This window comes from Schistocerca gregaria, chromosome X (assembly GCF_023897955.1).
Source record: "Schistocerca gregaria isolate iqSchGreg1 chromosome X, iqSchGreg1.2, whole genome shotgun sequence".
Lineage (NCBI taxonomy): Eukaryota > Metazoa > Arthropoda > Insecta > Orthoptera > Acrididae > Schistocerca > Schistocerca gregaria.
The window spans coordinates 482680832-482696223 of NC_064931.1; the positions used below are offsets into that span (position 1 = coordinate 482680832).

At 39.5% G+C, this 15392-nt stretch overlaps 1 protein-coding gene across 4 annotated transcripts in view; it reads right to left on the reverse strand.

The window, feature by feature from the left end:
- LOC126298945 (uncharacterized) overlaps window positions 1-15392 on the reverse strand; it is an 828858-nt gene that overhangs the window by 446652 nt on the left and 366814 nt on the right. For all 4 annotated transcript variants that reach the window (XM_049990548.1, XM_049990546.1, XM_049990547.1 and 1 more), the window contains exons 4-5: window positions 10923-11055; window positions 135-264 (exon numbers count right to left, since the gene is read on the reverse strand). In XM_049990548.1, the coding sequence (XP_049846505.1) occupies window positions 135-264; window positions 10923-11055 (263 nt within the window). The remainder of the gene's footprint in view (window positions 1-134; window positions 265-10922; window positions 11056-15392) is intronic.

The following is a 15392-nucleotide window of genomic DNA, read 5'->3' on the forward strand; positions in this document are numbered from 1 at the left end:
ATCGAAGCTTTTATTTTTATAAATCAGACATTTTTTCAAAGTTCAGTCATAATAAATGTAGTTTGTGAATAATAAATGATAAAATATTTTATAGTCTATTTGCATAAGAGTTCCACATTCTCTATCTTGCATACTTTACAACTGTCAATGAGGTTGTTGTCCATAATGTAGTCATAGTTGTGTTGTAAAGCTGCCCAGAATTCATCTTTGTTTACTTCACGACTTCCCCAGGAGTGCCTCCATGATTCTTGCTCAGGATCTCTCCTGAAAGTAATTTAAAAAAGAAAAAAATAAATGACAAAAAGTTACATTTTATTCACAGAAATTAGCAGTAGTTTCATAATGTATATTTATTGGCAAAGACAATCTCCTTGCATTGAACTGACAGCAGATATTTACTGTTATCACTAACATTAATTTTAAATATTATAAACATAATCACCATCTGTGCTTGTAACTACAATATTGAGCATAAAAGTTAATTGTTATTACACGAACCATGGACTTCGCCGAGGTGGGGTGGCTTGGTGCCTCATCAATACAGACAGGGACACTTTAAATAAAACAACAGTGGAGGGGTATCTATGGAGAGACATGACAAATCTATGGTTACTGAAGAGGGAAGCACCGTTTTTCAATAGTTGCAGGGCAACAGCCTGGATGATTGACTGCCCTGGACTTGTAACATCAACCAGCTTTTTGTGCTGGTGCTGCAAATGGTTGAAGCAAAGGGAAACTGCATCTGTTATTTTTCCCAAGGATTTGCAGCTCTACCATATGATTATACGATGATGGAATCCTGTTGAGTAAAATATTTTTGAGGTAAGATAGCCAGACCCCCCCCCCCCCCCCAATTCACATCACCAGGCAAGGACTACTCAGTGGGATGCAAACAAAACTGGCATTCTATGGGTCAAAGTGTGGAAGTCAGATCCATAATTGAGTATGTATGCTAGGAAACTTAAAAAGGAAATGAATACTTTGAAATTAAATGTGGTGGGAACTGGCAAAACACAGTGGTAGACCGAGCGAGGTGGCGCAGTGGTTAGCACACTGGACTCGCATTCGGGAGGACGACGGTTCAATCCCGTCTCCGGCCATCCTGATTTAGGTTTTCCGTGATTTCCCTATATCGCTTCAGGCAAATGCCGGGATGGTTCCTTTGAAAGGGCACGGCCCATTTCCTTCCCCATTCTTCCCTCACCCAAGCTTGCGCTCCGTCTCTAATGACCTCGTTGTCGACGGGACGTTAAACACTAAGATCCTCCTCCTCCACAGTGGTAGGAGGGACAAGACTTCTGGTCAGGCAAGTACGGAGTTACAAATACAAAATCAAGTAGGGATAAAGTAGGAGGAGGTCCAGTAATAAATAAGAAAATCTTAGTGTGTGAGGACTATTGAGAACAGCACAGTGAATGATTTATTGTTTTCAAGATAGACATGAAACCAACATCCATCACATTTTTACAAGTTTATATGCCAAATAGTTCTACAAACTATAAGGAGACTGAAAGAGTGTATGACATAAAAGAAATTATTGAGGTAGTTACGGAAGGCAAAAATTTGTGTGGGATAGTGGAATTCTACAGCACCAAAATGAAGAGGAGAATGTAGTAAGAAGGAAACAAATGAAAGTGGAAACCATCTGGTAGAAATTTGCACAGAGCATAATTTGATCATTGCTAACCTACATCTAAATCTACATCCACTCTCTGCAGGCCACCTGAAGGTGTGTGGCAGAGGGTACCTTGAGTACCTCTATTGGTCCTCCCTTCTATTTCAGTCTCGTATTGTTCGTGGAAAGAAAGACTGTCGGTATGCCTCTGTATGGGCTCTAATCTCTCTGATTTTATCCTCATGGTCCCTTCGCAAGATATACGTGGGAGGGAGCAATATACTGCTTGACTCCTCAGTGAAGTTATGTTCTCGAAACTTCAACAAAAGCCCGTAGCGAGCTTCTGCATGTCTCTCTTGCAGAGTCTGTCTATCATATCCGTAACACTTTCACGATTACTAAATGATCCTGTAATGAAGCACTCTGCTCTCCGTAGGATCTTCTCTATCTATTCTATCAACCCTATCTGGTACGGATCCCACACTGCTGAGCAGTATTCAAGCAGGGGGCAAACAAGTGTACTGTAACCTACTTCCGTTGTTTTTGAACTGCATTTCTTTAGGAATCTTCCAATGAATCTCTGTCTGATATCTTCTTTACCGACGATTAATTTTATATGGTCATTCCATTGTCTATGCCTACTCCCAGATAATTTTGGAATTAGCTGCTTCCAGTTGCTGACCTGCTATATTGTAGCTAAATCATAAAGGATCTTTCTTTCTATGTATTCGCACCACATTACACTTGTCTACATTGAGATTCAATTGCCATTCCCTGCACCATGCGTCAATTCGTTGCCAATCCTCCTGCATTTCAGTACAATTTTCCATTGTTGCAACCTCTTGATACACCACAGCATCATCTGCAAAAAGCCTCAGTGAACTTCCAATGTCATCCACCAGGTCATTTATGTATATTGTGAATAGCAACGGTCCTATGACACTCCCCTGCGGCACACCTGAAATCACTCTTACTTTGGAAGACTTCTCTCCATTGAGAATGACATGGTGCGTTCTGTTATCTAGGAACTCCTCAATCCAATCACACAATTGATCTGATAGTCCATATGCTCTTACTTTGGTCATTAAACAACTGTGGGGAACTGTATCAAACGTCTTGCGGAAGTCAAGAAACATGGCATCTACCTGGGAACCGGTGTCTATCGCCCTCTGAGTATAATGGAAAAATAGCGCGAGCTAGGTTTCACACGATTGTCTTTTTCAAAACCCATGCTGATTCCTAGTCTCTAGAAAAGTCATTATACTCAAACATAATACATGTTCCAAAATTCTACAACTGATTGACGTTAGAGATATAGGTCTATAATTCTGCACATCTGTTCAACATCCCTTCTTGAAAACAGGGATGAGCTGTGCCCTTTTCCAATCTTTTGGAACACTACGCTCTTCTGGAGACCTACAGTACACCGGTGCAAGAAGGGAGCAAGTTCCTTCGTGTACTCTGTGTAAAATCAAACTGGAATCCCATCAGGTCCAGTGGCCTTTCCTCTTTCGAGCGATTTTAATTGTTTTTCTATCCCTGTGTCATCTATTTCGATATTTACCATTTTGTCATCTATGCAACAATCTAGAGAAGAAACTACAGTGCAGTCTTCCTCTGTAAAACAGCTTTGCAGAAAGACATTTAGTATTTCGGCCTGTAGTCTGTCATCCTTTGTTTCAGTACCATTTTGGTCACAGAATATCTGAACATTTTGTTTTGATCCACCTACCGCTTTGACGTAAGACCAAAATTTCTTAGGATTTTCTGCCAAATCAGTACACAGAACTTTACTTTCGAATTCATTGAACGCCTCTCACATAGCCCTCCTCACACTACATTTAACTTTGTGTAATTTTTGTTTGTCTGCAAGGCTTTGCCTATGTCTATGTTTGCTGTGAAGTTCACTTTGCTTCCGTAGCAGTTTTCTAACTCTGTTGTTGTAACATGGTGGCTCTTTTCCATCTCTTATGATCTTGCTTGGCACATACTCATCTAGTGCATATTGTACGATGGATCTGAACTTTGTCCACTGATCCTCAACACTATCTGTACTTGGGACAAAACCTTTGTGTTGAGCCATCAGGTACTCTGTAATCTGCTTTTTGTCACTTTTGCTAAACAGAAAAATCTTCCCACCTTTTTTAATATTTCTATTTACGGCTGAAATCATCGATGCTGTTACCGCTTTATGATCGCTGATTCCCTGTTCTGCGTTAACTGTTTCAAATAGTTCAGGTCTGTTTGTCACCAGAAGGTCTAATATGTTATCGCCTCAAGTCGGTTCTCTGTTTAACTGCTCAAGGTAGTTTTCAGATAATGTACTTAAAAAGATTTTACTGGATTCTTTGTCCCTGCCACCCATTATAAGCCTTTGAGTCTCCCAGTCTATATCTGGTAAATTAAAATCTCCACCGAAAATTAAAGCACGGTTGGGAAATCTACTCGAAATATTTTCCAAATTTTCCTTCAGGTGTTTGGCCACAACAGCTGCTGAGCCAGGGGGCCTATAGAAACATCCAGTTTGCTTTAACCGTGACCTCCAACCAATTTATTTCACATTTCGGATCTATGTCAATTTCCTTCAATACTATTGCACTTTTAATTGCTATAAAACCGCCTTTCCCTTCGCTGTCCAGCCTGTCTCTATGGTATAAATTCCAATCTGAGTTTAGAATTTCATTACGATTTACATCTGAGTTTAGAATTTCATTACGATTTACATCTGATTTCAGCCAACTTCTCGTGTCTAGTACTATGTGGGCATTGTGAGCGTTTATTAGTGAGATCAATTTCTGGGACCTTTCTATAGATCCTCCTGCAGTTTACTATTACCACATTAATACTGTCATTCCCTGTTGCATTTTTCCTACTGCTACCTTGTCGCCTCTCACGAGGTGTCTTGTTGCACCTAGGGAGGGAATTCTCCAACCTAAAACACCCACATGTGCACTCCACATGTACTCCACTACCCTTGTAGCCGCTTCCTGCATGTAGTTCATGCCTGACCTATACAGGGATAATGGAGGTCCAGAAATTTGCACCCCAGACCTCCGCAGAATCGTCTGAGCCTCTGGTTTAAGCCTTCCACTCAGCTCCAAACCAGAAGACCACGATCGGTTCTGGGAACGACACTACAATCAGTTAGCTCAGATTCCACCCTGCGAGCAAGGCTTTCTAACTTCACCAACTCCCCCAACCACCTGTATGAACTGAGGATGACCTCTGAACCCAGATGGCAGGAGTCACTGGTGCCGACATGAGCAACATTTTGCAGTCAGGTGCACCCAGTGCTCTCTATTGCCACAGGCAGGGCCTCGTCCACGTCTCGGATGAGACCCCCTGGCAAGTAGACAGAATGAACACTGGCCTAGTTCCCCAACCTTTCCGCTACTTTCCCAAGGGGCTAATCACCCGCCTAACATTGGAGCTCCCAATCACTAATAAACCCATCCCCCTGTGTGCCTGCTCGGACTTTGCTGAAGGAGTGGCCACATGTCCACCCACAGGCAGAGCGGGTGGTGCCACACGACCAGCTTCCACATTGACCCTCCGCCTCATGTGGTGCGAACGCCGTTGAACCTGACACTCCCTTGGGGAGAGGGCGGCCCAACTGCACCTGGTACCCGTGAAGATATCTCGACAGCAGGGACAGTGGGTGAAGCACACAACACCTGGGGTGTGCCATGCGACGCACCAGACTCCCCACTGCCGCTACACTCCGAGGCAGCAGCCTGAAGACGGCTGACCACAGCCATCAACACATTCAGCTGTTCGCGAACAGTGGCCAGTTCCTCCTGTGTCCATACACAGCAGTCACACATCCTATCCATGCTAAGAAATCAATTTACTGTAGAGAGTTAATCAAATTTTAACTAGACTGCTAATTCACTAAAAGCAACTGATAGCTGACTAAACTGTGGTTACTAGACAATTCTTGTTGGAAACAACGAAAATAAGCACTGTCTCTGGATTGTATTCAAAGCAAACACAAAATCTATGGAACACTATTACTAGTACTCGAAAATTAAAGCTTCCTAAAAACAATACCACACAGAAAAAGAAGTTACATGTAAGAAAAACACAATTAATACTTAAATTTACGTAGCTTGCTGCACAGCAGATGTGAAGCAGCCGGCATTTACGACACTAGCACTACTAATGCTTGACTAAAGAATCATGTAAGATGGTTTTAAATGTAGAAGTGACCTGCAGACACTTTAAGGTTTCAGATAGATAATATATTGGTAAGGCAGAGGTTTTGAAACCATTAGAAGCATTAGGCAACAACTGATCCAAATCTGGGAAAGGTATAGAATACATGATGACTCGCTAGTTTTAAGGGATGAAAGTGAAAGCAGCAGAGCATCAAATAGGTAATAAGACAAGGCCTAGCAGAAACCAATGGATAAGCCCAGGAGAGGACACTGATTTTGACTGCTTGGTGAAGAAAATATTTTTAAAAAAAAACATCAAATGAAGCCTGGCATAGGGGAATCTAGGTATCTAAAAATCAAGCTGACAGCATACACAAATTGACTACACAGGAATGTCTAAATGACAAATGTAAGGCCATAGAAGCATGCACAACCAAGAGGAAAGATAGATGTTACCCACAGGAAAATTAAAAATACCTTTTGAGAAAAGAGAAGCACCAGGAAGACTCAAGAGGTCAATATGAGAAGCTGGGGTTACGCAGAGAAGGAAAACCTGAAAGGTGGTAGGAATAAATAGAAGGGCTAAAAAAAAAAAAAAAAAAAAAAAGAATAAAAGGAAGTAGATGATGAGATGGGAGATATGATACAACAAAAAGCATTTACTGGCACTGCAAGTTCTAAGTTGAAATAAGGCACCTAGGGTAAGCAACACTCTCTCAGGAAAATGACAAAACTATTTCATTTGGCGTGCACAATGTATGAGACCAACGAAATACCTTCAGACTTCAAGAACAATGTAATCATTCCAGTTCTAAAGAAGACAGATGACAGGTGACTCACAGTTTAACAAGTCATAGTTACATAATACTAACAGAACATATTTACAGAAGAAGGGAAGAACTGGTAGATACCGACCTCAGGGAAGATCAGTTTTTGTGCAAGAGAAATGTAGGAACATGTGAGGCAACACTGCAAAATGTACACCTACATAAACAGCAATTGTAGGTTTAGAGAAAACCTTTGACAATGTTCACTGAAATATACTCTCTGAAATTAAGGTAACAGGGATAATATACAGAGAGCAAAAGGCTATTTACATACAGAAGCCAGGCTGCGGTTGTGTCAAAGGACAGGAAAGGTACACAGTGGCTGGAAAGGGAGTGCGACAGGGTTGTAGCCTATCCTCAACATTATTCAATATTTACACTGACAAAGCACTGAAGGAAACCAAAGTTATTTTGTCTTAAGGAGTTAAGCTCGTGAAAAGAAATAAAAACTTTGAGGCTTGCAGTTTTTTTAAGAGCAGTTGAACAGAATGCATTGAAAAGATGTTATATGATGAACATCAACAAAAGTAAAACAAGGATGATGGAATGTAGTTGAATTAAGTCAGGTGACACGGAGGGAATTAGTGAACAAGACACTAAAAGTAGTACATGAGTTTTTCTATTTTGGTAGCAAAACAACTGATGATGGTGAAAGTAAACAGGATATAAACTGCAGATTGTCTACAGCAAGAAGAGCATTCCTGAAAAAGAGGGATTTGTTAATATCAAATTTAATTTAAGTGTTAGGGAGTCTACTCTGAGGTTATTTGTCTGAAGAGTAGCCTCGAATGGAAGTGGAACATGGGTGACAAGCAGTTCAGACAAGAAGAGAGTTGATGATTTTTAAATGTGGTACTAAAGAAGAATGCTGAAGATTTGATAGATTAATCTTGTGACTGATGACGAAATATTAACTAGAACTGTGCCAAAAAAGATATTTGTAACAAATTTGACTAAGAGAAGGGACTGGTTGATACTACACATTCTGAGATATCAAGGAATTGTTAATCTGGTAATGGAGACAAGTATTGGGGGAGGGGGGGGGGCAAGAACTGCAGAGGGGGACCAAGGCATCCCACCACCATCATGTTGTGAAAATGAGCTTGTCAATGAAACACCTGAAACTGTGAAATGGTACCTGGACCAAAGGTATCGAGTTCTCTCAATAGGTACAGTATTGGTCTAACATCTTGGTATCTTCAAGGTAATGAAGGAGTCCAGATACCAATGCACAGTTTAGCCATCCAGCACGACATGTTCAGCAGGAAGGTGGAATAGTCATGTTTCAGGTCACTGTTACGTAAGTTAGATGCTGTTCATCACTATTGACAGCAACTCAAGTTCTATGCAATATCAGCAGGGTCCAGTCCTTCAGTCACCAATTCAGTGAAGAGTTCATTCATCTTTCACAACAAAAATGCATGAGTGCACAGAGTCCATCTCATGAATATCTTACTACAGAAGGCAGGAATCAACCTAATGGAAATGTTTACAAGCCTGCAAACATGAACTCTATTGAGCATTCCTGTGGACAGCTGAAACTTGCTTTTTATCTTCACAGGAACCCTTCTCACACAATAAATGGTCTCAGTACAGCTGCCATCAAAAAATAGGGTAGTCCTGAGCATCAAAATCTTGACTACCTTGAGGATAGCATGCCAAGGAGATGTCAGGATAGAGGAAAACTATACTGAATGTTACCCAGCAATAAAGTTTGATTTCACAGATGTTCAAAGATGTGCATTTTCAAACAGACTGCCTTTATTTTTCTCAGTGTCTTGTTTTTATTTCACAATACCCATTTCTTTTTAGTTTCATAAGACTTATTCTTTTATTCCCTGTACCCACTGAATCTAAGCCAAAACACATTCACAGATCTACGGAACTGATTAAGAGCAGTTTGTATTCAATAAAATTATATGACCAAAAAATAGTCATATGCATAACCTTCAAAACTGAATTTTTTACACCACTGTCATAAAATTAAATAATTAACTACATAAATGATATTTCCAATTTATACAACTCATCTACCAGTTAGGATTTTTCAAAAGTGAAGTGAATTCCTGGAACAAGAGTATATTATGTTCAAATATTTTGAAACTTCCTGGCAGATTAAAACTGTGTCGGACCGAGACTTGAACTCTTGACCTTTGCAAAGGTACGGAGTTCGAGTCTCGGTCCGGCAGTCCGGCATACAGTTTTAATCCACCAGGAAGTTTCATATCAGTGCCCACTCTGCTGCAGAGTGAAAATCTCATTCTTCAAATATTTTTCTGGAACTAAACTAGCAGAAATACACTTAAATAATTTGTCAAATAAATGCTTTCAATGTCTTCATTTGAAGAAAATAATCATTATTTTCTTATTAGTTCATCAATTCAAACAACTGCCCTACATCACTACCCGAACTACTATCTGATCTTTTCACAGTCATGAAAAGGAGATAACACTGGGTAATGTATGCAAAATGTTAGTATGACATGAAGTTTTCTGCTATGTACAGATGGCAAAATGTGACTGCAATGTTGCTAATTTGCATTTGATGATTACAGTATATTCAACTTCCGTATCAGTTGTTTCCTAAAGCAATCGCTGTTTACGAATTCACACCTAATTTATGGAAACCAGTGTATGTGCAGATAAACCATGCAAAAGCAGACATTAATGAAGCAGCCAACGTACTGTCCCACAAAATATTTTGTCTGATGCAGTCTCGGAGATATCTGCAATCTAAAATGTAAATGATTGAAACCAGTCATATTTAACAGCAAAAGAATGTACATTTGATCAACATTCCTACTTTTCTTAGAGTTTGACAATGAATAACCACGTCTTCTTCATTTTCCTCACAAAATGTAAATTTATTTGATGCAAAAGTATTCAGTTGTTGACTGATGCATCATTATGGTACACAGATTTAACAGCAGACTGCTTAGATGTTTCTCTCTTCACAAATGAATTAGAGAATGCAGAGTGATACAAAATATATATTTGTTTGGAGAGAAGAGTTTCTCATAATCCATCTAAAGAGTGCTTATTGACAGAATAGTCACCATGTTTGGTGTAGTGTATTTATAAGGTGATGTGCTGAACTCATTCTCTCCACATGAAACTGTCACTGCACAGATCTGTAGGGACAACTTCCTTGGCACTTCTATATCCTTACGCTAAACCATTATGTGACCATCACAATGATTGATCACACATTTTGTGGGTGAATATCTTCAATAGCAAACAGTTCAGTGTACAGAATAGTCAGTTCATGTTACCAACTTGAACCCCACAACAAGTTTTAGGTTCTCTCAGTAGAAGTGATGTTGCACTTCATAGTTTTGCACATAGAATTCCGTTAACTTCCAGTGTAGCCCCTAAATACTGTGACTAAGAACACTACAGGTTGTTATCTGTTGTGTATTTATCAAACAGCCTACAACAAGCCAACATCCATTTTCTATACTAGTATACCACATATTACGATCACATTCAAAATTCTAGAAGAAATTCTCAATTTAACTAACATTTCACATTTTATTTATGGTATGTTGCTCACTGTGTGTTGCACTCCAAGAGAGGTACTTTACTATACTGAACGTTAATTTTATGGAGATAAGTTTTGATCTTAATTTAACATGTGATAATTTAAATAAATCACTTGAGAATGTCCTAAGTCCAAACCCTGACACGGGTAAAAAATTACAGAGCAGTGCAGAAATGATCGGATCACAGTTTTATTATCCTCACAGAAGCTCTGGAACCAAATGTGAACAATATGAGGTGTTCAAATGAGAAAATATTAATACATTTAATTAGTTTTAAATTGATTAAAAATAAGTTTACCGTGGCTGAACTTATCTCTGAAAGGATACACTTGCTTACATTTCTCTCCAAACTAAAAATATGGAGCTCAATAAGACATATCAGAAATTAATACTTCAGTCTGATGCATTGGTAACATCGATTTCCTTCAAATGATCCTCACACACACACACACACACACACACACACACACACACACACACACACACACAAACTGCTACATGCGTTTAGTTACAAATATGGTCATTTTCTGAATTAATCGCAGTTACAATTATACAAAAGACTGATATAAGTGAAAAACTTCTGAGCATTTATTTCATACAACATATTGAATTTATTTTTAAAGGGGGAAAAAAGGAAAAAAAGCCCATTCATGTTGACTGGAATTACTGTTTGCTCCAGACAGACATTCTGGTACAAATACACATTATCCTTTACACACATTTTATGAACTGATGAAGAATTAGAATTTGGAAATATTTCAGTATAAAACGATGGTATTACCTAGATTTCTTTGTTAGGCTGTTATAGGGTCTCTCTGCCCTCATCTTCACATGCTCTGTGCCTTCTAGATTACCACTAGAGGGCTGCAGTGAAGAAAGGGAGAAGCTCATCTTCAGTGCAGAGTTTTCAAATCCTGGAAAAAATACGAAGAGGAATAAGTGTCTCAAATGGGTATAAACTCACAGAACTCCTGTTGTAGTAAGTGCTAAATTTCTTCCATAAGTATATGTTCTGGAGCAGAGAATAACAGTATGTCTACAGAACTATTGCAGGTTACTTATTGTAATACACAAGTATAATTAAAGATTTAGGATCACAAATTTAAAAAAAATTAAACTTGGGTCATATAAAATTTTCTCTAATATTATGTTTTAAAATACATATTATTTCAAGGACAAAACACATCTGGTGCTACTGTTGCGACTTATTTACTCTATAGCAGAAGAAGAAAAAATGGATCGCACATTGTCACTACTGATAACAACATGTCATGTGATTGGTTGTGGCATACTTGCAAAGCACCTGCACCAATATAAATGATTCAATGAATTATGCTGGATGCTCTAAGAGGCTGGTCACAAATTATGCAGTTGTCTATAAGAGCACACCTCTGCCAGAAGACTGCAGAGAATTTCCAGAATACATTTGGAGATTTGATGATTGGTACACAGATTGGTAGTTGACACTGAATGTAAGTTAATGTAACGCAGTGCCCTTAAATAAGCACAGAAATCCATTACTGTACTATTACACTATTGATGACAAATCACTACAAATAGTCACTGTTTTAAAATACCTGGAAATAACCATTCGGGATGATCTAAAGTGGAATGACTACATGAAACAGTAGTACATTCCTGGAAGAACTGGAACATTATATTTCCTCTTACACATCTCATGAAATGATCACATTGACAAATCCAAGAAATTAAAGCAAATTTGGGTGTTCACAGTCAGTCAGTCAGTCATTCCAAGCACCATTTGCAAATGGAATGGGGATGGGAGTTAAATAACAGAGGTAGCAGAAGTTTCATCTTAGGAATGAAATTTTAGTAATGGACTTGTTCATAAAATAAGTTTTTTTATGCTGTAAGTCACAATTTACTTTTTTTTAAGATATGAACTACATAGTAGTTGTAGATATATTACTTAAAAAACCCTTCAGTGATTTAGCGTCACCCTCTTTTTGTGCAGAGGAATCAGTAATAGGGTGACAATACTTCATAAACAAACAATTAAGTACGAGTGGTATCTACTTCTACGGAAAATGCGTTCTGAAGCAGGCATTTTTAAATGTGTTACACAGTACAGCACACAGATCAATGGCCAAAAACTCCATACTGTACGTATTTTTGGAGTAGGTGCACTGTCTGTGAGATAGTTCGCCAGTCAGTGAATAGTTCCTGTATTGGGGAGGGGGATTTCCGTAGCACTAACACGATGCATGTGCTACTCCCTCAATGCATTCTTTTAGTTCCTAATTGTTGCAGAGTGTGTGTTAAAGGAATTCTCGCATATTTGTGTGGCTGTGATTATCATTATAGCGGTACAAAATACCTCGGTCGTACACACCATGATTTTGTTACCCATGTTATGCCCGCAACTGGACAATGAATAAGTTTTGTTCAGCATTCTGCATCGTTCTCTAAGAGAGAGAGAGAGAGAGAGAGAGAGAGAGAGTGTGTGTGTGTGTGTGTGTGTGTGTGTGTGTGTGTTCGCTACAGCCTCTCTCTCTCTCTCTCTCTCTCTCTCTCTCTCTTATCGCTGCCTGTCGGTGTGTGCATCATGTTTGTAGAGTTGCAACAAGAAATCTCGCATGACTGTGAATTTTGTATTTAGTTTTAGCGACTTACACAGTCACTGTCGCGCTGTATATCTAATAGAATGGTACTGTCGTATCGTCTTATGATTCCAAAATAAGCATTGACAATATTACACTAGACTTCCTTGGAAACAGAACAATTGGAAAGAACACAATTTCATTTGAAATGCAGAGATGAGAAACCAGTCCTGGAATAACGTGTGGATGTCAGGAACTACCCACGACGAAACTCTCAGGCGGAGCTATGTACCAGACAAATGTACGCAAATCCCACTTATATATAAACTGTTTTACTTCTAGTCACTATTTCCTTTTTAAATATGGTATGTGTTTCGACCGGCAGACACACCTCGTATGTATGCCCACTGGTAGGTGTCCTGATACGTTTGATCAGATTATGTATGCAAAATGTAGATCACACAGTGCACTGCAAGCAACTGAAAGGGGGGCAAGTTCTTGCACGTGCACTGCCCAAGGGCAGGATATATACGCTACCCCTAACCGAACCAATGTCAGCAACATCGACCATTCCACGCTCGTACTGCACGTGGGAAACATGTGTCAGATCTAATCACGTCGGCTGTGGTGGTTTCCATGGTGTGTCGACAGTTGGATGAGGGTCACAGCATAGCACAGCGCGGTGATTTGACTGACGGCACCAGCCGGAGAATCTGTCAGCACTTGCCCTGCAGCTGCTATCGGCCTTTGCACGAGAGGCGCAAGCGGTCACGCAGACAACGGCAAACAGCGTAGTACATTACAAGTGGTGTTGGGTTTAGCATATTCTGACAGCGTTCAACGGGGATGCTGGTTCGATCCTACGCAAAGGCTTTGAGGGAGTAGCGCTTGCATCCTGTTACTTGGCCGGTGGAGCTGTAGGGGGTCCAGAGTGGTATCCGTTTAGGTGAATAAACGTTTCTGTCCCACGCACATGCAGCGGTAACTGTTTAAAAAACTGGAAGTTTTGCATTTACGATAGTCTTCATGTGTGTTTGAATGACGATCTCTGAAAATAGTCCTGGTAATGTTGTCTGATGCTAGTGCAAGCTCCTTACAACAAATACATTTGTTTTATGTGTGTAAAAAAGGTGCTCTTCATGATAAAAAATGATTAAAAATTATAATGCTATAAAACGTCAGAAACCGTTTTTAACAAACAAATATCTTACTTTTTTAATTTCATGCCACAGCGCTGGCGGTGTCTCGTGTTAGCTGCTTTTTTTTTTTTTTTCCTCTTTAACGCTACTACACAGGCCAACAGGGATCCAAAAACGTTTCTGAATAAACAGACCATGCAATATCCAATCTATCTCACCTACAGTGTTTTAATTTCCTGCTGGCTTTACAGTGGGTTTGATATCATAGTGTCAGACTTATCTTAGGCAACTATGTTTCATTGTGGCAAACATATTGGGTCATAAATTATAGTAAAAATAACTAGATCCTAAATAAACACAGCACAGATGGCCAACACAGGGAAAGGGGCGGTGGGAGAGGAAAGGTATGACCTTGAAAGCGACAGGTGGGGGAGGGAAGTCATAAGTCACTGCACGAGGATTGGTACAGCCACCATACTGATGGGTATCAGCGAAAGAAGTGAAAAATTTATCAGAACAGAAAACTTCCAGGGCAGTATACAAATTTTATTCCAGGAAGTTCATTACGCAATTATCTACAATCCGCTAAATGGTGACGAACGAAAAAAATATTATGCAGTCAGATTTGCCAGATCTCGACTATAATTGAAATGGCGAAGCGAATACCAATTATCTCCAACAGTTGTGGGGAAAATGTTAATCTGTTCATTTCTCTAAAAGCAAATAAATTTGACGATCGGAGGGATCGACCTTTAAGTCGTGACATAAACAGCGGAAATTCTGATTGTACTAAAAATATACAGGTTGTCCCTGGGGGAACGATCAATGTTCATGGTCATGACAGGAACGATCATTCGAAGCAAAAAAAATCTAGTAAACATGGGCCCTAAAATTCATAACTTAAGAGCTATGAGCACTTTTTCATCTTCGCTAGTGTGAAACATCTCTCTTGTACTGAAAAAAAGAGCTCATAGCTCTCAACGTTTGCACTTCATATCCTATGCTACTGGACCTTCTCTCTCTCTCTCTCTCTCTCTCTCTCTCTCCCTCTCTCTCTCTCTCTCTCTCTCTCTCTCTCTCTTTTTGGTCCATACTACCACCTCTCAAAATATGGAAAGCAAAGAGTTTGCAGTAAATGAGATTCATTTCACAATATCGAAGACTGAAAAATGCTCACAGCTCTTAAGGTATGAATTTAGAGCCCATGTTTGCTGCACTCACTGCTTTGAATTATCATTGCTGATATATCCCGGAATACTGACAGTTCCTCCTGGGCAACCTGTATAATCACATGAAAAGGAACCTTGGGTAATAAAATGAAAGCTGTAAGTTTATTAGAAATCGTTGAACAGCAGATCGTTCGCGAAGGAGACTTCTTATGAAACACTTGAACGAATTATGGAGTTATGGTCAGGATGGACGATCGTTATAAAACTGAAATCGCTGAACGTGCTGATGAAAGGGTAGCCCCTTGACCTGTTAATCTCAGAGAAGGAAGAGCAATTTAAAAAAAAAGAAAAAAAAAAGAACTACGAATTGAATTTCCAGGCG